The 23,262-nt window shown below is 64.9% G+C and overlaps 1 protein-coding gene across 7 annotated transcripts in view; it reads right to left on the bottom strand.

Moving 5' to 3' along the window:
- The window catches only part of BAHCC1 (BAH domain and coiled-coil containing 1), an 89,813-nt gene that overhangs the window by 9,733 nt on the left and 56,818 nt on the right, over nucleotides 1–23,262 (bottom strand). For 6 of the 7 annotated variants that reach the window (XM_038372080.2, XM_043496437.1, XM_038372082.2 and 3 more), the window contains 15 exons: nucleotides 21,446–21,568; nucleotides 18,903–20,624; nucleotides 17,685–17,790; nucleotides 16,556–16,764; nucleotides 15,969–16,127; nucleotides 15,609–15,799; nucleotides 14,868–15,228; nucleotides 12,866–13,651; nucleotides 9,076–9,251; nucleotides 8,217–8,353; nucleotides 7,694–7,822; nucleotides 3,114–3,228; nucleotides 2,421–2,703; nucleotides 1,038–1,196; nucleotides 217–542 (listed from right to left, as the gene is read on the bottom strand). In XM_038372080.2, the coding sequence (XP_038228008.1) occupies nucleotides 217–542; nucleotides 1,038–1,196; nucleotides 2,421–2,703; nucleotides 3,114–3,228; nucleotides 7,694–7,822; nucleotides 8,217–8,353; nucleotides 9,076–9,251; nucleotides 12,866–13,651; nucleotides 14,868–15,228; nucleotides 15,609–15,799; nucleotides 15,969–16,127; nucleotides 16,556–16,764; nucleotides 17,685–17,790; nucleotides 18,903–20,624; nucleotides 21,446–21,568 (4,982 nt within the window). The remainder of the gene's footprint in view (nucleotides 1–216; nucleotides 543–1,037; nucleotides 1,197–2,420; nucleotides 2,704–3,113; nucleotides 3,229–7,693; nucleotides 7,823–8,216; nucleotides 8,354–9,075; nucleotides 9,252–12,865; nucleotides 13,652–14,867; nucleotides 15,229–15,608; nucleotides 15,800–15,968; nucleotides 16,128–16,555; nucleotides 16,765–17,684; nucleotides 17,791–18,902; nucleotides 20,625–21,445; nucleotides 21,569–23,262) is intronic. The other variant, XM_043496438.1, reaches the window with a different exon arrangement.

Raw genomic sequence — 23,262 nt, 5'->3', positions numbered from 1 at the left:
GTTAGCGCACAGCCAGCTCCTGCCCGCGTCCGGTCCTGACAGTGCATGGCTGTGGCCCAGAGACCCCCAACCACAGCCCACTGCCCTGCATCAAGCAACACCCCCCCACCTGTGAGCCCCCAGCCTCTCCACACTCAGCACCCCCAGCACTCATCCGCAAGAGCCCTCTTGCCCCCTGCATTCACCCACAGGAGCCCCCAGACCCCCAGCACTCACCCGCAGGGCCGACTGCAGCACCTTTGTCTTGCGGGTGGCTTTCTTCAAGCGCTCGCTGGAAATCTTGGCCCCATCCTCCCTAGGTGTGAACTGTCTGGTGTCGGTGCTGGGGAACGGGCTGTTGCTGGCTGCCAGGCTGCCCACGCCAGATTTCACCAGCTGCCGCAGGCTCTCCTTGGGCTTCCCCTTCAGCTTCTTCTTAGCAGCCCCCTCGCAGCCCCCTGTCTTCCTCCTGGCAGGCACTTTCTCCAGCTTCCCCGTGCCAGGCTTCCCTGGGCGCCGCTTGATCTTGACTTCGCCCTCTGGGCTGGAGATTCGACAAGGCCCTGCAGGGAGAGACGGGAGGGACAGGCTGCTTAGGCCAGGAGTCCTGGTGACTGCCAGCCTGTGCCTGTCCCGAGCCCACCATGGAGTAGGGGCCCAGTGCTGGCATGCGGGCCAGCATCCTTGGGCACCCGCAGGGGAAGCAGGGACTCCTTTTGCATGGTGCCCCCCCGACCTCGTGCCCGGGGGTGCTCTCCCTGCACTGACTCTGAACCATGGCCAGCCGGCCACACGTTTCCATCAGGGCAGCTGCCGAGCAAAGCATCTGGCTTCGCTCGCTGCCTCCTGAAGTAGGCAGATGGGGCAGGTGCTGGGTACAGCACGGACGGTGCCAGCATGAGCCCCTTCAACGTGCTGTCCCTGCTCTGGGCAAGGCAGCTCAGCCTCCATGGCCTGCCCCCTGCTCAGCAGGGTCTGTGCCAGGGGCCCCCTGCCCTGTGCTCCCTGCGCCTGGCACCTGCCAATCCCTGGTACCCCCGGCCTGCCTTTCCCGTTACCTAGCAACCCCTGCCTTTCCTTTTTCTTCTTCGCCTTCTGATTGGCCTCCATCTTCACCACCGAGGATGGAGAGGGCCCGACCACGGCGGGGGGCACCGAGGGGGGCAGGGTCTCGTCGGGTGACAGGGCGGCACCGTCCTCGCTCTCGTAGTCTGCGTCTGCAGGGGGAGGCCAGGCCGGGAGGGGTGAGGAAGAGACTGCAATGGCGGGCGTGAGGCTGAGCACCAGCCGGAGGGCGCAGTGGGGCCATCCCTACTCAACCCCCTCTCCCAACACTGCCCTGCCCGGCCCTGGGATCAGGGAGGGACCCACTGGGCAGCCGCAGGGGACTCGGCAAGTCCCGCATGGCAGGACATGGGGTGTGACCTGGTGCCCGGGGAATTGCAGCCAAATTCGCTCAGCTCCTGCTGGCAGCACCTGGCCTGCAACCACGGGTCAGTCCGAGAGTGGCTGGGGGAGTCTCTGGAAGCCATCCTGGGGCTTCCCTGGGGATATCCCCAGAGGGGTTGGGTGCAGGGCTGGGATCCCCCTTCTCTGGCCCCAATCCAGTGGCCAGTCGGGAGGTAGGACCCCTCCTGACAGGAGCAGAGCAGAGCAGAGCCATGCTAGGCAGAGCTGGGCACCCGGGAGAGGTTTGCTGCAGCCAGACACAACCAGGGCCGGCACAAAGAGCCTTGGATTTCCTCGTCTTATCTGCCCTTCCCGCTTCTCTGCCCCTTCACCTGGGGAGGACGCTCCCCGGGGATGGCACCTCCTGCTCCTTCGCAGCGAGCGCTTCCTGCTTCAGCTTCCTCCTTCCTGCATCCTGCCCAGGCGGGCCCCTCTCTTTGTTCTGCCGGACCAAAGGGCTTTTGGGGAGAGGAAGCCGAGGCTTTTCCCCAGTCGTGTGTGTCAGGGCCTGGCTGCCCGATAACCCTGCCTGGCAGCTGCGGGGTCGCCCTCAGGAACCAGCCCCGGGCCAGGCAGACAGAGCTATTTCTAAATTCCGCGTCCCACAGAGATTCCTCCATCTGTTGGCCTCCCCTCCCCTCCCTTTCCCCAATAGCTGCAGCTCTAGCGCTCACCTCTGTGCACGGCCCCTAGCCCTGGGGAGCCCCCTGCCCCGCTCTCAGAGCCGGCACCCCAGGGAGCCTGCGGTGAGCATGGCCGAGCAGCAGCAGCCAGGAACAGCTCGCTGCCACTGCAGCCCTGCCCTGCCAGCTGCCCTGTGCCCAGGGAGGGATGCCCCTTCCCTCACCCATGGAGCTGAGACTCGTGCCCAGAGCAGCAAGGGCCTCCCTGCAGCAGTATGAAGGGGGGGCAGCCCTAGGGCCAGGTGCCAGGGGGACCCGACTGTGCCGTGGCCCCGCACCCTTGGCCCGTGCCCTGCCCCACTCCCGTACCTGCGCCGGCTGCCCCCGTGCTGGGCATGGCTTTGAAGTGAGCAGTCTCCCGGCTGGCCAGGTCCTGCTGCGGGTACTTGGTGGAAACCGCGGCTTTGGCGCCCTTAGCCCTGGAGAGTTTCTTCTGGATCCTGCTGCCAGGGCTGGGCTCTTTCCTGCGGAAGGGGCTGATGCCCGCCGGGAGCCCTTTGCTCTTCACTTTCTGCTTCAGCTGGGAGACCTTGTGAGCCGCTTTGGCAGCGAGTTTACTCTGGGAGCTGCTTTTCTTGCACCGCACTTTGTCCTGCATGGGCCGGAGACAGCACAGCCCTGAGTAGCCACCGGCCACCCCTGCGGGCCCACCCACCGTGCTCTGCCCTGCCGCCCGGCCCCTCACCAATGGCTTCTCCTGTCCCCCGTTGCCAGATGAGGAGCTGGTCTTCCCAGCGGTGCTCATCCCTGCTCCTCCCAGCTGGGGCTGGCTGGAAATGGGGCCCCCCAGGTGGGGCCCCATGTGTGGAGCAGCCAACGCCCCCCAGAGACCCTGAGCACTGTGCCCAGCGCCCTCCCCCAGCATCCAGCTGGAGGCTCCTCTCTGGAGCAGGTGGTGTGGTCGTGCCAGGCTCTGGGCTGGCACCAGTTCAGCCCCCCACATCCCCCAGCCAGCCCGGCGGGGCCGTTCCCGGCGAGAGCCTGCCGGCAGCAGACACTCACCTGGGTGCCCTTGAGGCTGCTGTAGGTCGCCTCAGCAATCCTGCTCCGCTTCTTCTTGGGCTCGCCGTCACTCCGCAGCTCCGAGCACAGGAGGGACAGGCTGGTCTTCACGGCCCTGTGAGTGGGGGAGAGCATCCCTCAGTGCACCGGGCATGCAGAGCTGCTGACAGGTGGGCCTTGTCCCGTGGTGCTGGGAATCCAGTCCCACCACCAGCCTGCCCACCCCGCCATCTGCCCTAGCCTGCCAGGAACCCTACCCCCCATCAGCCCCACCCTGCCAGGAGCCCCGCCGCACTGCCAGACCCACCCCAGGAACCCTGTCCTGCCGGCTGCCCCAGGAATCCCAGCCAGCCTCCACCTCAATGTCAGCCCCACTGCCAGGCCCCATGGCCCCGTGCAGAATGGGCAGAGCCTGACCAGCCAAGCACTCTCCCAGGAACGCTCCTAGCCCAGCAGCACCAGCTCCCCACAGCCGCTGAGCCTGGGGCCCTGAGCAGCACCGTGAACTGCACCGGCACCGGGCAGCCTAGGGGGGTGGGGGAAGGATCTGCCTTGCCCCCACCCGGCCCCTTTGCCCAGAGCCATGTTCTATGGAGCCAAGGCCCGTGACAAACAGCTGGTGATGAGCCAGGTCCATGCTGGAGCAAAGCACCTCCAAATGCCCACCCCGGCCTGGCGCTGGGTTCTTGTCCCAGCGATGCGACGGGGCAAGTCGCCAGGTCTCTCCCTGCCTCAGTTTCTCACTGTATAAAATGGGGTCACTGAGATTTCTCTGCACCCCTAGAGGGGAACGGGAAGGCAAAATCCATTGTGGTGCTTTGACATCCTTTGAGAGGCTGCACAGACAATGCGAAGTGTTATTGCCCTTCAGCCTCTCTGGCACCGGCCCTGTGCCCCTTCCTTCCCTGGCAGATGTATTGGGGGCCGGGGGCAGGGGATGGGCTGCATTGGGATCCCCCCACCCAACAATGAACACAATGCAGGCCGCAGCTGGGATAGGCCAGATCCACCCCCCACACCCCCACTCCGCATCTGCTCCCCTTTTGGGGGTGGGGGGGGGAGTCCTCTCCCTGGGACATTCCTGGGCTTTTGTGCCTTCCTGCCACATTCCTCCAGAGCCCGCGAGGCGGCTGCTGCTGGAGCTAATTAATACGGGGGCAACCTGCTCCACGGACAATCGCCTCTTTCACCAAAAATGAATGGCCATCCCCAGCTGTTAGGGCGCTTTATGGGCATGGGGCTGGCAGGGGAAAGGCAGCTCCCACGTGGGGCTGGCCTGTCCCGTCCGAGGATGTCAGTGCTGCCACTGGTGAGCGGCGGTGGGGGAGACCACCCCCCCCCCGAAGACTGTGGGAGATGCACAGGTGCTGCCCTCCCGGGGCTGGGGGCATTTATTACTGACTAATTGCTTTAGTCATTAGACTGCAGTAAAAACCAGGCAGGGCCTGGGAGCGGCAGCTGGGCCAAGGGGGTGGGGGATGGGTTGGGATGGGAAGCAGGTCACAAGTGGAGCAAGTTCAGTGGGTATCAGACCCCCCCTTGCCCTGCCCCTCAGCACTCAGATCACAGCACCTCCCGGGAAGCAGCGCACAGAGATGCTGTGGGTCAGGGTGCCAGAACCAGCCACGCCCCCCCATCCCCACTGTGCAATCAGCTGGACAGACCCTGGGCCCCACACACCAGTGCCCGCCCTGGCGGTTCCACAACCCTGCCTGTGGCTCTGTGGGCACTGCCCGTGCATCTGGGCATGAGCTGGAGCAGACACCCCCCAGGGATTTCAAGCCCAGGGCTGGGTGGGGGCGAATGCCTCCCCCCCCGGGGCTCCCTGAATGGGGCTCATTTACCCATCCTGTTCATTTCTTCCCAACGCTGCTGCCCACCCCAAACCAGGGCATCTCGCTGCTCCAAGGTCTGGCGCCTGGAGCCCCTCCATGCCAGGAGCGGTGCTGAGCCCCAAGCTCCAGGGAAGCTGACTTTGCTCCCCTGCCCTGGAGTTCCTGGCTAGGGTCTGAGGCTGTCCCCGGGCCCCGCACCCACAAGGCAGCTCCTGTTCACACTCCTCTGGCAGGGCCTGACACTTTCACTCAATCTTTTGACCCGGCGCCCTTGGGTGACTCTAGCACCCAGTGTCAGCTCCAGGCAGCAGGGAGGGAATCCCCAGCTAACCAGAGAGCCAGGAGGAGAGGCAGGGACGCTCCCAGCTCCCCAAGTCACCGGCTGGGGCCCTTGGGCCAGCCAGAAAGGAACAGGGCCCTGCAAGGAGATTCCACAGCCCAAGGCCACAGCTTTGCTCCAGGGGAGTGTCTGGCTTTGGGAGGCATCTCTGCTCAGATGGCTCTGTGCCCTTGGGGAGCTTGAGGAGGCAGGAATGCTAGTGATAGGACGGCAGCCAAAGGGCCAGAGCTGCAGCTGCTGGAGGAGCCCTTGTCGTATGGCTGTGGCCAAGATCCCACATGTGGCACACAGGGAGGGGCAGGGCCTGTGTGTGGGGCTGCAGACTCACAGCCTGCAGAGGCAGATTTCCTGGGGTGCGGGGCCAGTGCATGTGGCGGGGGCATCTGTGCAAAGATGTGCATGCACACAGGGTCACAAGCAGCGTGTAAGCCAGGGGGGTGTCAGCACGATGGGTGCAGAGCACACACGTGTGCAGAGTGCAGGGTGAGCACAGGGAGCCCGCCGCAAGGCCGTGTGTGGGTGCATGAACACGGGGCGTGGCTGTGTGCAGTTGGCGGGTCTGGCCAAGTGGAGGGTTGTGTGATTGTGCACTTGTGTGTGTGCACTGGAGCACAGACGTGTCTGTGTGATGAACATGTCCATGGGTATGCACTGGAGCACATATACGTGAGTGTGTCGGTCTGTGTGGCTGCATCTGTGCAAGACAGTATGTGCATGAGCACACACGTGCACACGTGAGCAGCAGGAACACACCTTAGTCTGGCCACCGCCCGGGTAAATGGCACAGACCCATCTGAGGTTCCTGTTGGGTCCTTTATCAGCAACGCCAGGAAAGCAGAAGCTCCAGTGACTTTGGCCCATGCACCAGGGGAGGGAAGTGGCCAGATCTGGAGCTGGGAAGGAATTTCCAGGTATGCCAGTCCCCTGGCCTGGGCCTCACCATGGCATTTTCTGCCCCTCCTTCCCCACTAGAGAGCTGGCAGCTCGGGCAGCCCTGGCCCGGCTTCTTGCACGAGTCCAGTCGTGCTTAGCCCAGGTATCTGTGGAGGAGCCTGGAACCTCTTTTCTTCAGTCACCAGAGGACACAGACCTGCTACAGGCAACGCGGGGCTGACAGGCGGGGCACTCCGGTGGTGCCAGTCGGGGCAGCGCGTGGTGTCTCCGGGTTGGACTCTCCTCCCAGGGAGCTGGCCCTGCGTTCAGCGTACTGTTTTTCTGAGGGCTGCAGAGCTTTGAGGATGGGGGTGAGGGAGATTTCTCCTCTTTCCCCTGGACTGGGCGGAGGGAGCAAAACCAGTTGTCCAAACAGCCCAGGAGAATTCCCACCAGCCATATGGTCGAGCCATGTTGCAACCCTAAGCCAACACTAACTGCTTTTTTTTTTTTTTAACTCTAACCTTCACTCCATTTGCTAATGTTTTGTGACATAAAACCTCGAGATTAATTTTTTTTCTCTGTCTTAATTGAAGGAACCATTTAGTACAGATTTAACTATTATTACCAAATCATCAGGATTGATGCACTGCATGCACACACTCCAATCATGTTTGGACTAGCTCAGAGGATTTATGCAAATGGGCCTGCCGGGAGAGGCAATTTGTAGCAGAGAAGGACAATTATACAGGGCCCGTGAGTGCGAGAATGACTGCGCCGGGCGGCTAATGGATAATAATAAAGAGCCAGCAGCAATGAACAGCACTGCAGCGTGACCAATGACTTTATACAGCACAGATAAAGAGGCTTTTATGCAACGCTGCCTTCCCCTTCGAAGCGGGGGGGCTCCATGGAACAGTGCAGGCAAGTCGGAACCGCTCAGCTCGGCGAGCTGGGGAGGGAGCACACTGTATAGAGAGGAAGAAGGAAGCCAACCTTGGAGCCAGCCAGCCCTTTCTTCAGCCCCATTTGGATCCCAGCGCGCTCTGCCAATTGCACACACAGTGACCGCATCTCCTGCCCCTGAAACGCTGCCGTTTCTGGGGATGAGGAGCCATGAGGCGGGCAGTGCCAAGCAGAAGCAGGAAGGAGAGCAAGGACACCAGGACACGCTCCTGCCAAGTGCAGGGGGCCGCAGGTTTATAGTCCCAGCTGAGGCCCACACACACACAGGGCAGTGCCCAGCACTCGGCGTGCCCCCACCAGGCCCTGAAGGGCTCTCTGCCCTGTGGGCTTTCAGCCTGGGGCTCGCTAAGACAGCCAAGCAGGGGCGCCCAGAGTCATATCTACCACGCCGGGGATGGGGAATGAGCCCCCACCCTCCCATGCCACAAGGCAACGTATGCAGCACACCCCCTGGAGCCAGAGCACGGGGCTTCCTGGGGCCGAGTGACCCCCAGAGCCAGGGGCCCCAGCTGCTGGCATATCCCCATAATCCCTCCTCCGACAGCACCACACGCAGCGTCACTCACTTGACTTTCCTGCCGTCAGCCCTGCTGAGCACGTTGTTCTGCCGCAAGGTGCCGAGGGTACTGGAGTGCTTCCGTTTCCTCGGCCGCCCCGGGCCGCGCCGCGCCGGACTCCGCGAGCTCTCGTCATGCCTGTGGGCACCAGCCACAACAAAACCAGAGTGATGCCAGGAGATCCCCTGGGAACTCGCCCCCCACCTGCCCTCTGCTCTGGATTCCTGCGTCTTCTCCACTGACTGGCTCATTGCATGAACTAGGCTGAGAACGGCCCCAAACTCATCACACCAGTGACTTTTCACCTGCCTTGTTTTTCTGCTGCTATTACAGGTTCTCCTTGGGGCTCTGACACCTCCTGGAACACTGGGCAGTGTTTCCTTTGTGCCGGCTTCCCCCGCCCCGCCCCACCTACCCCACACCCCATCCCCTGCCCCTTTCACAGACTGGCCTCCTGGCCCATGCCCTGCTGTCGCTGTGGGAGGGGGGCTTCAAAAGGCCAATGGGCAGGGGCGCGTAGAGGGGGACGTACTCATGGTCATGCCGTCGCTGCAGTTTCACCAGCTCCCGCTGTTTCTCCTTGTAGCGGCGCTGCAGCTCTGCCAGCCGCAGCCGCATCTCCACCTCCTGCGTGTCCAGCTGCTCAATGGCGGCCTTCAGGGGGCAGACCTGGCGGGGCAGGCCCAGCATCAGCATGAGGGAGGAGAGCCAAGGGCCTGCAGGTTGGGCGGCCGGGCATCATGTCCCCAGCTGCTCCCTTCGTTGGCATCACCATCCTGGCCCCCCTTCTCTGCCTGAACCGGCCTTTGGAGCCCAGCAAAGGGCCAAGGGCAGCATCAGCTGCCTGGGGGGGAGAAGCCCGGGTGCATTCCCTTCCAGCTGGGATGGCCCCTCTCTCCAGGATCCCAGGTGCAAGGAGGGATCCATCTGTCAGCGACGGGCCACGCCACCCAGCCAGCAGGTCCCCATGGCTCCAGTTCCCATTGTCCCAACAGTGTGAGGCACCCGGGCTCCTCAGGGAGGAGCCTGATGGGTGACCTTGACGAGACAGGGAGCGCCCTGGAATCCCCATGTGCCAGGGAACACACTTAGCTCTGGAGTGTGGCAGGAGCCCTGGACAACCCCAGACTAAACATTGGGTAGGCCCTTCGACTGTCAGTGGGCCCAGGGCCCCAGAGGCCAAAGGGAGGCTGGGGGAGAGAACACAGGGCTCCCAGGAGCAGAGAGAGATGCCACCATCTCTGGGGCTCAGAGAGGGAAAAGGGCTTGGGGGCCTTTCCCAGGGGGTTGCCGGTTGGAATCCAGGCCGGTGCGTGGCTTGGGTGGGCCCTGGCATATACTGCAGAGACTGGGGGGGTCAGCACTGGAAGGGCAGCAAGGCTGGCACTCACAGGTTTGGGTTTGGGGGTCCAGGTGTATTTCCGTCGCAGGCCCCGTGTGCGGGGGGCCAGGGGGACTGCCAGGGGGCTGAGGCAGGGAGGGCTGCTCTCTTCACCGGTCGCCTCCACCAGGGCAGCAATGGTCGCCAGGTTCCGAAGGTTAACGGCCACCAAGTCTTCATCCTCCACTGTGGGGAGCAGAGAGGTCAGGGGAGGCAGAGCTGCCCCCCAGCAGGGATCAGCCCTCCCCGCTGTCTCAGAGGCACCCAGTTCATTAGCTAACAACCCCACTAGCCCACCTCCCAGCACCGAGCAGGGAAGGAGCACAAAGCGGGGTCCAGCCCCCGAGGGCCTTTTGCAGCCCCGAATGTTAGCGCCTGTTGGCAGGCCCAGCCAGTTGGTATAGATGGACCCTGGGCCCAGGCACCAGAACCTTTGCCATGGGCATTGGCTACCTCCCCTCCCTGCACTGCCCACTGCCTGGCTCCCTGCCCCGGGCCAAGCCCGGCACTCTGCGGCTGTTTATTTCTGGCATACCGAGCAGCAATCCAGCCGAGGGGAGTTTACAGGGACACCAAATACCTTGGCCTGAGGGTCCTGGCAGCCACCTGGCGGGGGTGGGGGGCTTTTCCAGGCCAAAGGTTGTGTGATGGCAGGCAGGAGTCAGGGCTGGCTATGGGAGGGAGAGGAGGAGGCAGAATGGGGGGAGAGCTTGGATGTGGGGGGCAGCCAGCCAGGCCTCATCCCAGGACAGGCTCCAGGGGGCAGGGTCCCGCAGGTGCAGCTTGCGGGGAGTGCGGGATCAGGGTCCCATGGGTGTGGCTGGGTGGGGAGGGGGCAGGGTCCCATGGGTGCAGCTGGGTCGGGGGAGAGGACAGGATCCCCAGGACCCGAGGCAACACAGCTTCTCCCCATGCTGGTCTGTGATGGATCACTGGAATGACAAGGCTCCGAGACTGCATGATGCTGGAGGCAGGGGGGGTTCAGCACCAGGATCTGGCCCATCGACTGGGCTCAGCTGCCAGGCTCAGTGAGGATGGCTGCGCACGTGTGTGCGTGTGATTGGCATGTGCTGTGTACGAGAGACGAGTGCACACATGGCGGGCAGCATGGGTAAAGCTGTGTGCTCCATGCACGGCTGGGCAAGTGACGCTGGCTTTGGCAACACCTGTGTGAAAGGCATGTACTGCGGGTACACTCCTGCCGAGGGCCCGTGCACACGTGTGCAGGGGTTTGCTGGCCTGGCACGCTGAGTACGCCTGTACGTGTGGCAGTGTGGCCTTGTTGGGGAGGGCGCAGACACGTGCAGGCGGGTGGGCGCGTGTGCATGGCGTGGCAGTGGGAGCGGGGGGGAATGCCTGCGTGCGGTTTCCGTTCCGTTGCGGGCACAGGGCGGGCGGGTTCTGGGAACAGTAACCGTCTGAGCAGAGATGAAAGGAACAGACTTTGCTTGGCCGAACGACGGCGGGGGGCAGGAGAACCGTCAGTGCACAGCAGAAGGTTATTTATAGCCCTGCAGTGATGGCGGGCTAGGAGGGCTCATGGCGTGGCGAGGAGCCGTGTGAGCGGGATGACTGGGCCGGGCCAGGCTGGCTGGGGGGCCATGTCTGTGGGTGTGCAGCCCCCAGTAACCTCAGCTGCTAGCAGCAGCCAAAGCCCTGGGGTGGGGATCTGGTGACCCAGGCCTGGTCCACCTGTGCTCTCCAGGAAACCTGTATCTACCAGGGCCAAGCCAGACACAGCTGGGCAGGGGGCAGAGGAAGTGGGGGGTGATGCTGGGTTGTTTTGGTTCTGCATGGTGCAGGAGTTGGGGGATTTTCTGCCTCTAGAATTTAAGGAAATAAACAACTCGATCCCAGAGACAAAGTCCTGGCAAGCTCCTTGCACCCTAAGCGGTGTGCCCCGTGGCCAAGCCCCCGTGCGCTGGGTGCCCATTCCCTGCCCTCCGATACCCCTTCCCTGCCTTCTGATGCCCCATTCCCTGCCCTCCGATGCCCCTTCCCTGCCTTCTGATGCCCCATTCCCTGCCCTCCGATGCCCCATTCCCCTTCCAGGGCCCATTCCCTGCCCCGGCTCTTGCTGCAGTGGGGTTTTGCGTTTCCTTGTTCCTGCCAGGACACCCAGGTCCCCAAAAGGATCCCCAGCCCTAGAGTGGGGAAAGTCCCATCCCTAGGACAGGATGCTCCCCTAAGTCTGTTTCTTGGGGCTCAGATGTGGGAAGGGCTTTGGGGGGCCATCTGCTCCCTTTCCTTTTTTTCATGTAACTGGGGCCATGCCCAGGGGGTTCCTCCCTCTGCTCAGAGCCTGGTGCCCCTTCTCGGATCCTCCTCCTCCCAGAGCCCTGGCTCAGGAACACCCCCTGGCCTGGCAGCGAGGGGCCAGGCTGAACAGGGAGCCCAGAAATCCCAGATGTCAGGGGAGAAGGGACGCTGGACCGAAGACTGGCACCCCACCACCTTCCCAACTCCTGCCCCCAGGGGACATCCCCAGTGCGCTGGGTGACTGGCGAGCAACCTGCGCATTTGCCGCTCTCTAAACACAGCCTGCAGCTCACCCGGGCCAGGCAGGCCCCTCTCAGCGGGGGGTTTTCCTACGCGCAGAGCACCCTGGCATCTGGCAGGGCAGCCACCCACCTGCTCCACTGCACGCCCCGAGGGGCATGCCAGGGACCCAGCCGTGTCCTGCCTGTGTGGGACACGGAGCCGCTCGGCCAAGGTTCGCTGGGGAGCAGCCCATATCAGGGGGAAACAGGCCCAGAGAGTGGCAGAGGGCAACCAGTTGGACAAGGGCTTGAGGACCAGGCCAGGTAGGGGGCACTACCAAGACAGAGCAGGGCCATGCTGGGACCTGGCTCCTCACCTCTATCTAGGGGCTGCCCCCCGGGCTCTGGGTGTTATCCTTCCCCCGTATGTACCCCCTCCAGCAGCGAGGCCCACGTGCTGCTCTAACACCCCACCCCCGGTGTGGCTGGGTCTGGCCCGGCAGGGGGAGGTGTGCTTTCCCTGCTCCCTATCTGAGCGCCCCGAGAACCCCAGGGTATCCCCAGCAGAGGGAGGAGACCAAGGCAAAGGACTGGGAGGGAGTTATGTGGACTGGGGAGGAACCTGGGGGACACTAAGCTCTGGAGCCTCCCTCTGGCAGCAGAAAGCAAAGCTGGCTCAGTCCCCTCTCTCTCCAGCCCCATCTCTGCCTTGAGGGGCAGGCACACGAGCACGGGGCAAGGGGTCAGGCAGGCTGGGGGAAGAGGGTCTCCCCAGCTGAAGGCAGTAATTCCAGTATCCCAGCCCCATGCCCCCCAGGTTCTCTGCACCCCATAACCCAGGCCTGTGGGGAAATGAACATCCTAAGAGCCCCAAGGGTGCTGGCGCTTTGTGCTAGGCAGCAGAGCTGGCAGTGCTGGTACCCGGAGGTCTCCATTGCCTCTAGTGAGCCAGGGCGCTGGATCGGCTCAGCCAGCCCCCAGGGACTAGCCCCTAACACCTTTTCAGAGCCAGGATGGTGCCTGTCTGCACTGGGCCACTGCCCCGTGGTGGCCGCCCTGACATCCTATGCAGCCACCCCACCAATGCCAACCCCACACTGCACCCGTCCTGATGCCAATCCTGCACTGCAGCTGCCTGGCCCAGTACCAACACCACACTGCACCATCCCATCCCATACCAACCCTACATTGCACCTGGCCCGATGCCACCCCCACGCTGTGGGGTGGAGGTGTTAGAGAGCAGAGGGGCTGCAATAGGGGGACTCCCAGCCCAGGGAGGGGCCCTGTGTGAGGTCCGGGAGGAGGGTGGCAGCTCCTTACCTCCCACCGCCGCATCACATCTCTGCCGCTGGAGCTCCAGGTCGGCCAGTTCGCTGAGCAGGGTGATCCCTGAGCTGCATGGACAGGGTGAGGGGGGAGCTGCTAGGGGGGCCGGGCTGGGTGGGCTCAGGGCCGGGAGGTCTCCCAGGTCGATGCCCGCGATGATCAGTGCGTCTAGCCCGCTCAGAGAGCCCTGGAGGCCGCTGCCCGCCCGCAGGAGGCTCAGGGAGTCGCCTTCCTGCTCCTCTTCGCAGCCGGCCTCCCGCCCCGCTGCGTGCTCCTCCCCGGCTGCATCCTCCGAGGCCTTCAGGGTGGGGCCTGCAGGTGCCCCCGTGAGCTGCGCTGCCCCCGGCTGCTCCTCCAGGACCCCGCTCTCCTCCGGAGCTCCCTGAGCTGAGGCCAAGCTGGGCCCCCCCAGCATTGGGCCGTAGGACATCTCTTCCAGCTCCGCCACCGGGCCTCGCCCTGACGCTGCCCCCACCAGCTCCCCGGAGGCCTGCCCCGGGGGGAGGAGGAGGAGGTGGTGATGGAGATGCTGGCTCATGGCAGCTTGGGCTTTGGGCTCGGCCGTGGCACCCTGCACCGCCCGCCCGGCCTCCTCTAGCACGGCCGCGGCGCTGGCACGGCACGGCTCCTCCGTGGGAGGGAACGTCCGGGACTGCTCGGGCTCGGCCGCCGGGGAGACGCTTTGCATCGTGTCGGGGTCGGCTGGCTCGGCGGCGTGCACGGCCAGCGGCGAGGAGTAGCCCATGCTGACGGTGGGGTAGCTGTATCCAGGCGGCAGGTCTGCGGGGCAAGGCAGCACAGTTAGTGAGGGCAGGGGAGGGGACCGCGCACCCCACAGTGCCAGGGGCCAGCCACAACCCCAGTCCCGACGCTTTCCAGGACAGGGCTCTGACCCCCGCTACCCTACTCAGTATCTGGGGGTCTCCCACCCTTGAGGCCCTTGCCTGGATATTCCCCCTGCCCTCTCCCATCAGCCCCATTGGCCTGCCAGCTGGTCAGAGGTGCCTGGTGTCTGCCCGCCTGGGATCACCAGCCCCGAGCCACCAGGGGCCCTGGGGACGTGTCTAACTGGCCCACGCGTTTGCCAGCTCTGTGCCTCCCAAGCTAGGACAAAGGGGGTGCGTGGGATGACTCGATAGGCCCCTCTGATCCCAGGTAGCCCCTCAGGGGGGCCAGGCCACCCCCTGCCCAGCCTGCTCCCCGCCGGAGCTCCCCACCCCAATCCTCCGGCCCGGCAGGCAGGCCTTAGCCAGTGCTGGGAAGGGGAGCTGGCTGCAGCACAGGCACCGAGCCCCATTAACCCTGCTGGCGGGCATCCCCACGACAACCATGGGACCAGATGCTACGTCCAACACACGGTTCCAATGTAAATGCTGGCGGTGATGCCAGCTAAGTTAAATGCCCTTGTCTGAGGGCTGGCAGGGCCAGCGGGCAGCTCGGCGGGCACAGGGAGGGAGCTCGGACAGTGGGACACACACATGGCCCGCAAGCGCCTGGTGGATTCCTGGGGCCAGATCCCTAGTGGGCGCCAATCAACTCCAGCCCCTCTGCCTGCCCGGGCACTGGGCCACCCCATGGCGGGCTGCACCGGATGGGGAGGCTCTGGCCTCGCTGACGCCCCACACGTCCCCTTAGGCTTCTCTCCCACAAACAGGACTGACCACCAAACGCCCCCCACCCCCCCATCCCAGCATGGAGAACCAGGGCCACCCAGGCACCTCATCCTGCCCCCGGTAGCCCTGAGCTCCCCCCATCCCACTGGCCTCATCACCACGATGCCCAGCTGCTGTCCTGACAAGGCTGGATCCTTCTGGCCAGAGCTGGGGCAAGCCCTCAGCATGGCCTCCCCCCGCCCCAGGGCCAGAGACCCCAGCTCCACACCCCACAGGACTGCCCTCAGGCACATGAATGGGGTTGGCCCCATTGTCTGCCTCAGGGCTCAGGCCCCGGCACTCCTATGGCTCCCATCCAACCCCAGTCCCAGCACGCTCCCCACCTGGCTCCAGCGACTTGGAGTAGCTCCTGGGCGGCTGCCCCTCCACCCGCTTGTCTTCTGCTTCGTTGCCCTTGTTGCTGGGTAAGGGGCTGGGGCTGGCGGGCGGGGAGCGCGGGGCAATGGCCGAGCTGGGCGCCGGGCAGACAGGTAAAGTGCAGGGGGCGGCAGGATGCGCCGAGGGGCATTTTGATGGGTGCCGCAGGGCGGGCGAGTGGCAGCAGGGTGAGAGCTTGGCAGGACAGGGGGCCGCCGAGGAGAGGCCCTTGGTGGGGGGCGTTAAGGCAACTGGTTTGTGGGACGGCTTGAGGGGCTTCTCGTGGCCTGGCTCCTCCAGCTCGCCAGGCTGCTCCTCTGCCTTCCGCTGTGGGGCAAGGACACAGACAGGTCAGCCCCACAGCCCAGCCCCATACCCCGGACAGGTGAGCCCCATGGTCCAACCCCAGACAGGTCAGCCCCAGGACCTAGTCCCAGCCCCACACCCCAGACAGGTCAGCCCCAGGACCTACTCCCAGCCCCACACCCCAGACAGGTCAGCCCCAGGACCCAGCCCTATGCTCCAGACAAACTGGACTCACGCCCTAGCCCAACACCCACCCCAGAGAGACCAGATGGTCCCAGCCCGGTTTGCCCAGTGCTGGCTCCCCAGGCGTGAGGCTGCCAGGGGCTGGAAGGAGCTGTGTACCTGCACCTCCCTCCTCCAAACACCCCCCCACCCTTTCCCGCTGGCCCCCTGCCCCCGACCTGGATCTGCGACTGCCTCTGCAGCTCCAGAGCCTGGGCCGCCCGCTGCTGCTGCAGGGCGTAGAGCTCCTGCTGCCGGAGGAACTGCGAGCGCGAGTAGACGGGGAGCTGGCCCGCATGCTGCAGGTGGGAGCTGGGGCCCCGGCCCGGGTACATGGGTGGCCACAGCGAGGCCTGGTCCATAACATCAGCTGCCGAGAGAGAGCAGGGGGTTAGACAGAGCCTCAGCCCAGCCATGCCCCCCTCTCCGACAAGCCCTTTGCCGAGGGAATCCGGGCGAGAGGGACAAAGCCAGCCAGGGAGCCGGGCGCTGGGCCCACGCTCCGCAGGGGGCAGTGTCTCCCCGGCGGCTGCCCTTACCCAGCGTGTGCGGGGCGCCATGGGCTGACGGTTCTGTGGGCAGGATGACCAGCTGCGCTGGGGGGTCCTGGGGAAGGGGGAACACGGACTGCATGGTGCTGGGCATGGAAGCAGGGAAGCCGGGCGGCAGGTTCTGATGCAAGGCCGGGTGGCTGATGCCTGTGGAGGGAACAAACACACAAGGGTCATGGGGGCTGGTGTAGCCAGAGGCACCTTCCCAGCAACCCACTCTAGCGGGCTGGCACCATGGCCAGACTCAGGGACTTGTCAATGACAGACCCAGGCTGGGCAGCGAGCCCCCGGGCCACGTGCCAGGCTCCGTGTGGCAGCTGGGAGCTGAGTTAGAGCAGGAGCCGGAAGAGTCTGGAGGACTCTAACCCCAGCGAGCCCTGGCTCCGATCCAGAGTGCCTGCGAACAGGAGGCCAGGGTGGGTGCAGCAGGGGATTGAGAGGTGCCAACAGAGGTGTGTGGCTGGCAGCATGCCAAGCTCCCGTGATGCCAGGGCCCAGATGGGTCCAAAGACCTGGAGCGAAGCCAGGGGCCCCTTCTCCCCAGCAGCGGCCAGCTAGCCACGCCCTGCACTGACCATATGAGTGTCCCCCCATCCAGATGGAGGGGCTGCGTGTCCGGGGCAGCCAGTGCGTGTGGGCCGGGTGTGCGTGGGCTGCAGGGTCCCCACCCAACTGGCCGGCCTGGAGGGAGGAGCCGCCTGCAATCATGAGGTGGGGGGTGAGATCGCCGGGGCAGCCGCTGGATGGGTGGATCCTGGCAAAGTCCACGAGGTCCTTGTTCTCCCTGCAAAGCGAAGGGGAGACACAGAACAGGGTGAGAGGGGCCACAGGTCTCCCTGGAGCCATCTGTACTGACCACGCCCATTGCTCCCCACCTATGCCCACAGCTGCCCCGATCACTGGAAACAGAGACGAGATGCCTGGTGATAATGCGGGCACCTGGCTGCCCCCAAGCATGGTTCCAGGCATGCACCATGGCGGTCATTTGTCCAGCTGGCTCTGGGCTCCCTCTGCCTCGTTAGCCAGGATGGGACCAGCCCAAGACGCCTGCCCTGGGCCAGCTGCCATGTGAGTCCCATGCTGGGCCCTGAGCCAGAGACAAGCGCTGGGCTCCACGCACGTAACAGGGGCAAAGCAGTTCCCAGGGAGGGTCCGCCCCACCCCCGCTCTACAGGTGGGAAATGGCTGGGGCAGACAGACCCCCACCCAAGGCCACACCCATGGCAGAGGTGGGAGCAGAACCCAGGTGTCCTGGTGCCCTGCACCCCGGCCTGCGCTGCCCAGCCCTGGAGCTGCAGGATCTGGGAGTGACAGGGTTTGCGTCCCGCTCCGAGATTGCTGCCTCCTCCCCTTGTTCCTTGCAGCTGCAAACGGGCCCAATCCTGGGGGCTGAGCACCCTTGGGCCGCAGCAAGAGCTGCCAGCATGCTGCACATTCCAGATTGGGCCCATGATTTATAGAATGAAGCTAGAGACTTTGGCGCAGCCTAGCCCCCCTCCAGCACCCACCCACTGCCCAAAGCCCCAAGTTACTGGCCCTGCTCCAGCCAGGACCCAGAGGCCTTGGGGGCCACCCACGGCCCGTTTAAGACCCAGGGCAGAGAAATACCGGGGACGTGGGATCCGGGCAGCCCCGGAGGGGGTGGGGGAGGCCAGCCAGCCTGACTTTCCTGCCGGCGTGTGCCAGGGCGCGCTGGCTCCTTACTGGAGAAGAAGCTCTCGGCCCGTGATCCCCAGCCGCTCCTCACACAGGCGGCTCCGCTCCTCCTCCGCCTCCAGGTCGATGACGTGCATGGGTCGTGCTGAGCCGGCTACAGGACGCCCCGTGGGAAGGAGATGAGAGAGAGAGAGACGTGAGGGACAGAATCCCTCACACACACCCGCGGCCCACCCACAGGATGCAGGCCAGGCACCCGCCTCTCGCCCTGGGCTCCCGTGTTCATCGGGATACACACGACGGGGTCTCAGCCTGCCCCTGCCTGTGCCCATCTCACCCCCCGGCTTGGGCTGACGTGCGCTCTCGACAGGACACTGCACAGGGCTGGGAACCTGAGGGTGGGGCTGAAGGATGGGAGTGAGGGGCACCGGCAGGGCTGTGTGGGGCAGGGCTGGGCTAGCAAGGGCTGTGGGTTGGGACTGAGGGGCACTAGAAGGGGTGTGGGGGGCAGGGATGGGATGGGGGGGCTGTGGGTTGGGACTGAGGGGCACTGATGGGGGGTGTGGGGCAGGGCTGTGGGGGGCAGGGGCTGTGGGTCCGGACTGAGGGGCACTGGAAGGGGTGTGTGAGGCAGGGCTGTGGGGGCAGGGGCTGAAGGTCAGGACTGAGGGGCACCAGCAAGGCTGTGTGGGGCAGGGCTGAGCTAGCAGGGGCTGTGGGTTGGGGCTGAGGGGCAGTGGAAAGGGTGTGGGGGGCAAGGCTGTGGGGGCAGGGGCTGTGGGTTGGGACTGGGGGGCACCGGCAGGGCTGGGGTAGCAGGGGCTGTGGGCCGGGTCTGAGGGGCATGCACTGACTGGTACAGCACTGGTGGGGAGGGCTCAGGATGGAATAGTCCGGGGGGGGGCTTTCAGCCGAGGGTGACACTGGGCTTCAGGGGAGGAAAACACAGAGAGAGGGGCTGATGGGTGGGGCCCAGGGGACTGTGCAGCCCCTAGGCGGCAGCAGGCGTGAGTGTGGGGTTCCCTGGCCTGTCAGTGCTTTCCCCCGGGGCCGGCCATGCCCCTCCCAGCGGGGCTCTGGGCCGAGGCACGGGGGGCCATGAACTCGGGGCAGTGCCGGCTGGCAATAAGAACCGAATGCTCGTGGTTTCTGGGAAGCGCCCTCCCCCCACCGCCAGCCCTGCGGACACCCCCCACCGTTGCTGCTCCTCCCAGGCATGGGGCTGCCCATCCCTGGGGCAGCGTGTGGCTGGCCTGGCCCCGTTACCTTTCAGGCCCATGGTCGTCCGGCCCTGCCGACTGGAGTTGGCACCGTACGAGGGCTCCGGCCGGCTCAGTGTGTCCTTCTGTCGCGCCACCGCCACAGCGATGCCCACGGGCGGCTGCCGCACCTCGCCCTCCCCGTGGGCCAGCTCGTGGTCTCTGCTGCGGGCACAGTCCGGCCGTTCCAGCTCCTGCTGCCCTTTCCCCACCGGGAATTTCCCGTCCTGCTGGGCGCAGCTGCCCTTGAGGGTGCCCAGCCCCACAAAGGGAGCCTTCTGCCCCACGATAAGTGCTTGGTTGCTGTATTTCAGCAGGTTCTTCATGGCCGACACCTCGTCAGGGGGGCTCTGCATGTCCTGGCTCAGCACCGAGCCCTGAGTCATCAGCGCAGCCTGCTGCAAACTGGTGCTGAAGGGGTCGAGATAGGAGCTCTTCCTCTCCTCGCCCATGGGCATGGGCGCGCCCTGCCCCTGCATGCCCCAGGGGGGCAGGGGGGCTCCGTTGTAGCTCATCGACTTCCTCCTGGCCTCGGAGCCGCTCCCCGCCAGCTCCAGCTCAGGGGGCACGTGCTGCTGGTGGCGTATCCGTGCCACCTTCTGTGCGCTCTGGCCCTGGCACTCCTTGGAGCCCTTGTCTAAAGTGCAGCAGGACTGGCTGAGTTTGACGCACAGGGCATCTTGGTGGCTAGCGCGGGAGCAGTCCTGAGACGGCGCCATCTCGAAGTAGCTGCCTTTCTCCAGGCTGCCCTTGGGTGCCTGGGGCAGGCTGGGGAAGGGGGTCTCGGAGCCGCCGCTGTTCAGGTACTCCAGGCCTTTCAGCCGGGCGTTGGAGCTCTGCGCCCACTCCAGCCTCCGCTCCGCCTTGCCCTCAACCTTGAGATGGTGGAAGGAGTTGCCGTAGGCGCCCGTGTGCTCCGAGCCCATCTCGTGCCTTTCCTTGGCCTCACCGCGCTCCAGGCTGCAGGCCTCAGACGCCACCTGGAAAGACCTGCTCTTGTCGGTTAAGTGTCCCACCGATGGCACGAACGTGGCCCCGCTGAGCTTCAACTCGCGCCCGGCTTTGTCCTGCAAAGGGCACAGCCCGTCGGGGCTGGAGTGGAGCTGCAGGCAGGGGAAGGTGGCAGCCGAGGTGCTGAGTGGGGGCGGGATGGCGGGCAGGCTGGATGGGACGGTGTAGGAGACCGAGTGGTGCAGCATCTGGCGCCGCTCCAGGCACTCGCTGTAGGGCTGGGGCGACTCGTGGGGAGCCAGCTCCCGCTCCGACCTCAGCATGTCCTTGGGGCAGCGGCTCTGGGCCATGGTGGTGCCGGCGTGGCGGGGCAGGGCGCCGCCCGTGCAGCTGGGCAGCACGGCCTTGTGGGCGTCACCATTGAGCATTTTGGAGTTCAGGAGGCAGGAGTTGAGGTGCTTGGCCCGGTTCTCGCATGAGCTCCTCTGGTGGACCCCCTCCTTGCAGTGCCCCTCAGGCGTCATGGGCAGCACCAGCTTGTGCCGCTCCTTCACGTCCTCCTCCGCCGGCCTCTCCTTGGCCTCCCCCTTGCCCGCCTTCTCCTTGGCCAGGAGGTAGCGGTCATATTCCTTGTGGCTCTTCAGCCCATGGCTGGCCTCGCGGTCACGACTGCAGGACCCAATGGGGTGGCCGGGGGCTGCCCGGGCAATGCTGGGGAAGTTGTGGTTGGCTGACAGCAGGGTGGGCTGGGCTGGCAGGTTCCGCAGGTAGAAGTTATCTGGGGGGCAAATGCAGCCAGTGATTGCGGGGCCTTCTGCACCGATGGGCGCCCGCTTCCCCACGGGGCCTGGGACACGGCCCCAGCTGGGCTGGACGCTGGTTCTCTCCCCAGCGCTCACCCACCACCAGGCCCCGCTGACCCTGCGCTACACTGCAGCCCCCTTCGCCCACAGGAGGCACTTGACGTCTCAGCGCCAGGGCAGTCGCCTCAGAGATGCTGGAGCCCACCCAGGCAGCACCCCATTCCACAGCCTCCTGTCCCCAGCCTCCCCCCGCCCAGCACCTCCACAAATTGCCACACCCCCCACCAGAAGTTCCCCACTTTTTGGTCCGAGTGGCTGAAAAAAATCAGCCTCTTGCCCAAATCCCTCGCTCCTCCATCCCAGCGCAGGGTTATGGGCTGGGCCTGGGCATCACAAACCAGCCCGCACTGCCCAGGCCGTCTCCTTGTGTGGGCCTGTGTGCTGCCCCCTCCTGCCATGGCCAGGGGGCGAGGGGGACTTGGCCCTTCCTTTGCCACGGGGCGGGACAGGATTCTCCAGACAGGGACCGGGGGTATCTCTCCATCAGCTAGGGTAACCAGCCCTGCTCCACCGGCATCAGTGGGCCAAATCCCCAGCAGGAAGCTCTCGCGGGGCACAGGCTTGTGCCAAGAACTCTAGGTGGCTTCCTGCCTCTTCCCCCCCTGGGCTCGGCTGGTCCCCTCCCAAGGCACCCCGGCAGCTCCTTCCCACCCATTGCCTTGGGGCCCAGGAGCCCGGCCACTGGGGCACAGACTCCAGGCTGGGGGGCCCTGCCCCAGCGCCTCCTGGTACCTGCCTTTCTGGCTTTCGTAGAACCGATGCTGGCCGTAGAGGACGTTGCTGTTTCCATGGTGATCCAAATGGCTCATGGGAAGGAAGGTGGAGGCCAGACTCCCCGAGAACCTGGGGTACCCCGGAGCTGGGGAGACAGAGCGAGCGAGTGAGCTGGCACCACGGTGGGGCACAGACAGGCAGGCAGGTCATGAGCACAGCACAGGTGCCGCGCGCAGGCCAGTGGGATGCCCTCGGTAAATGGTACCATCATCACCCCCAGTGCATTCTTCTGTCGTAAGGCTTAGCCCTGCTGCCCATCCTCATAGCATCTGGGCACCTCCCCCAAACGGGTCACAGGAACACCAAAGCCTGCAGGGACAATCCAGGCTCCTGGCCCCTCTCCCTGGGCGGGTTGCTGCTGTCAGGGCTCTGAAACGGGCCCGCAGAGCCATGTCCCTGCTCTCCACAGAGCCAGCAGTCAGACAGCCCCACCCCACCCAGCTGCGGCCGGCGGGAGATCGCCCTGGGGCCTTTCGCTGCGCACCGGTGACATGACACCCTTCCCCGCCATTCGCACCTGGGCCCCCTGCGCGCAACCCCACCCCGTGCGCAGGTGCTGGGGTGACGCAGGGGGCAAGGCAGGAGAGAGCCAGCGGAGAGCACACAGTCCCGTTGTGTTTCAATCAATCCCCCCGGATGCCAGTCTTGTGGCGGGGGCAGATCTGGTCAGTGCACCTGCAATAGCCCAATGCCCCCCCCCATGCGCTAGCCTGTCCAATCCCCTTTTGGCACGTCTGCCCAGCGCCCTGGCAGCCCTCACAAGAGGGGGAGTGAGCTGGAATGCACATGAGTGCTCAGCTCGCTGGCTTCTATGCACTTGCCCCTCCAAGCTGGACGGTGCCTCAGTACCGGGGATTGTGCTGTGTGTCCCCCATGCTCTCCAAGGCCAAGGGACCAGCACGGGGCACCTGGTATTTCTCCATGCACCAGAACCTGTGCCCGCACAGACGCTTGGCACTACTCAAGCCCTGCCATAGCCCTCAGCACTCAGCATCACCCAGCCCTGTGGCTGGCCCTGGCATGGGGCAACTCCACCCTTGCTAAGCTTTCTGATCCGCCAAAGCAGCTGGGCAGTTCTCGTTAGACTCTGGGCACACAGCAGCGCTCACCGCTAGGCCAAGAGCACCCCCTCTTCCCCACGTGGTGACAGCCCCATGGATCTCGCCCATTACACTCTCAAGGGCAGCAGCTGGCTGGCCCAGGCCGCACCCAAACCCGGGCAGCACAGAGCCCAGAAAGCAGCGAAGTCAGGAAACAGCAAAGGCAGGATCACCCAGGCTCCACATGGAGCTAACTGGGGGCTCTGCTCCACCCTGAGACCTCTTAGCCCCGCTCTGACTCTGGCAGCTCTTCCCTTTGGCCCCAGTCAGACTAGAATGACCCTCGATAACATCCACTACTGCCTCGTCAAGGGCACCTTTCTGCCCGCTCCAATGCCACCTTCATCCCGCGCTGCACCTGCCATCTCCAGGGGCTGTGTCACGGGGTGGGGCTGGGAAAACCCTGCAGCTGTCCCTCTTTCATCAGCTGCTGTTAGAAGTTTTACTGGCCCTCATTTCAGTCAACAGAAGTCTGTACATTCCTCAGTTCCAGATGCCTAATCTCCTGCTGTCACCCCCTGTCTCTCCTCACCCCACCCCCAGTCCGGCCAGGCTTCTGTGCTGTGTCCTCACATGGGGGCCAGTGCAGGCCCCGAATCTTGTGCAGAGCCCAGCCCCCTTGAGTACCCTGCCCGAGAACTGGAAACCCCGTGTCCCGGGACAGCTGTGAACGGCTGGG

This window comes from Dermochelys coriacea, chromosome 14, assembly GCF_009764565.3.
Source record: "Dermochelys coriacea isolate rDerCor1 chromosome 14, rDerCor1.pri.v4, whole genome shotgun sequence".
NCBI lineage: Eukaryota > Metazoa > Chordata > Testudines > Dermochelyidae > Dermochelys > Dermochelys coriacea.
The sequence above is the reverse complement of the archived record's forward strand: the minus strand, read 5'-3'. Positions and strand labels throughout refer to the sequence as shown.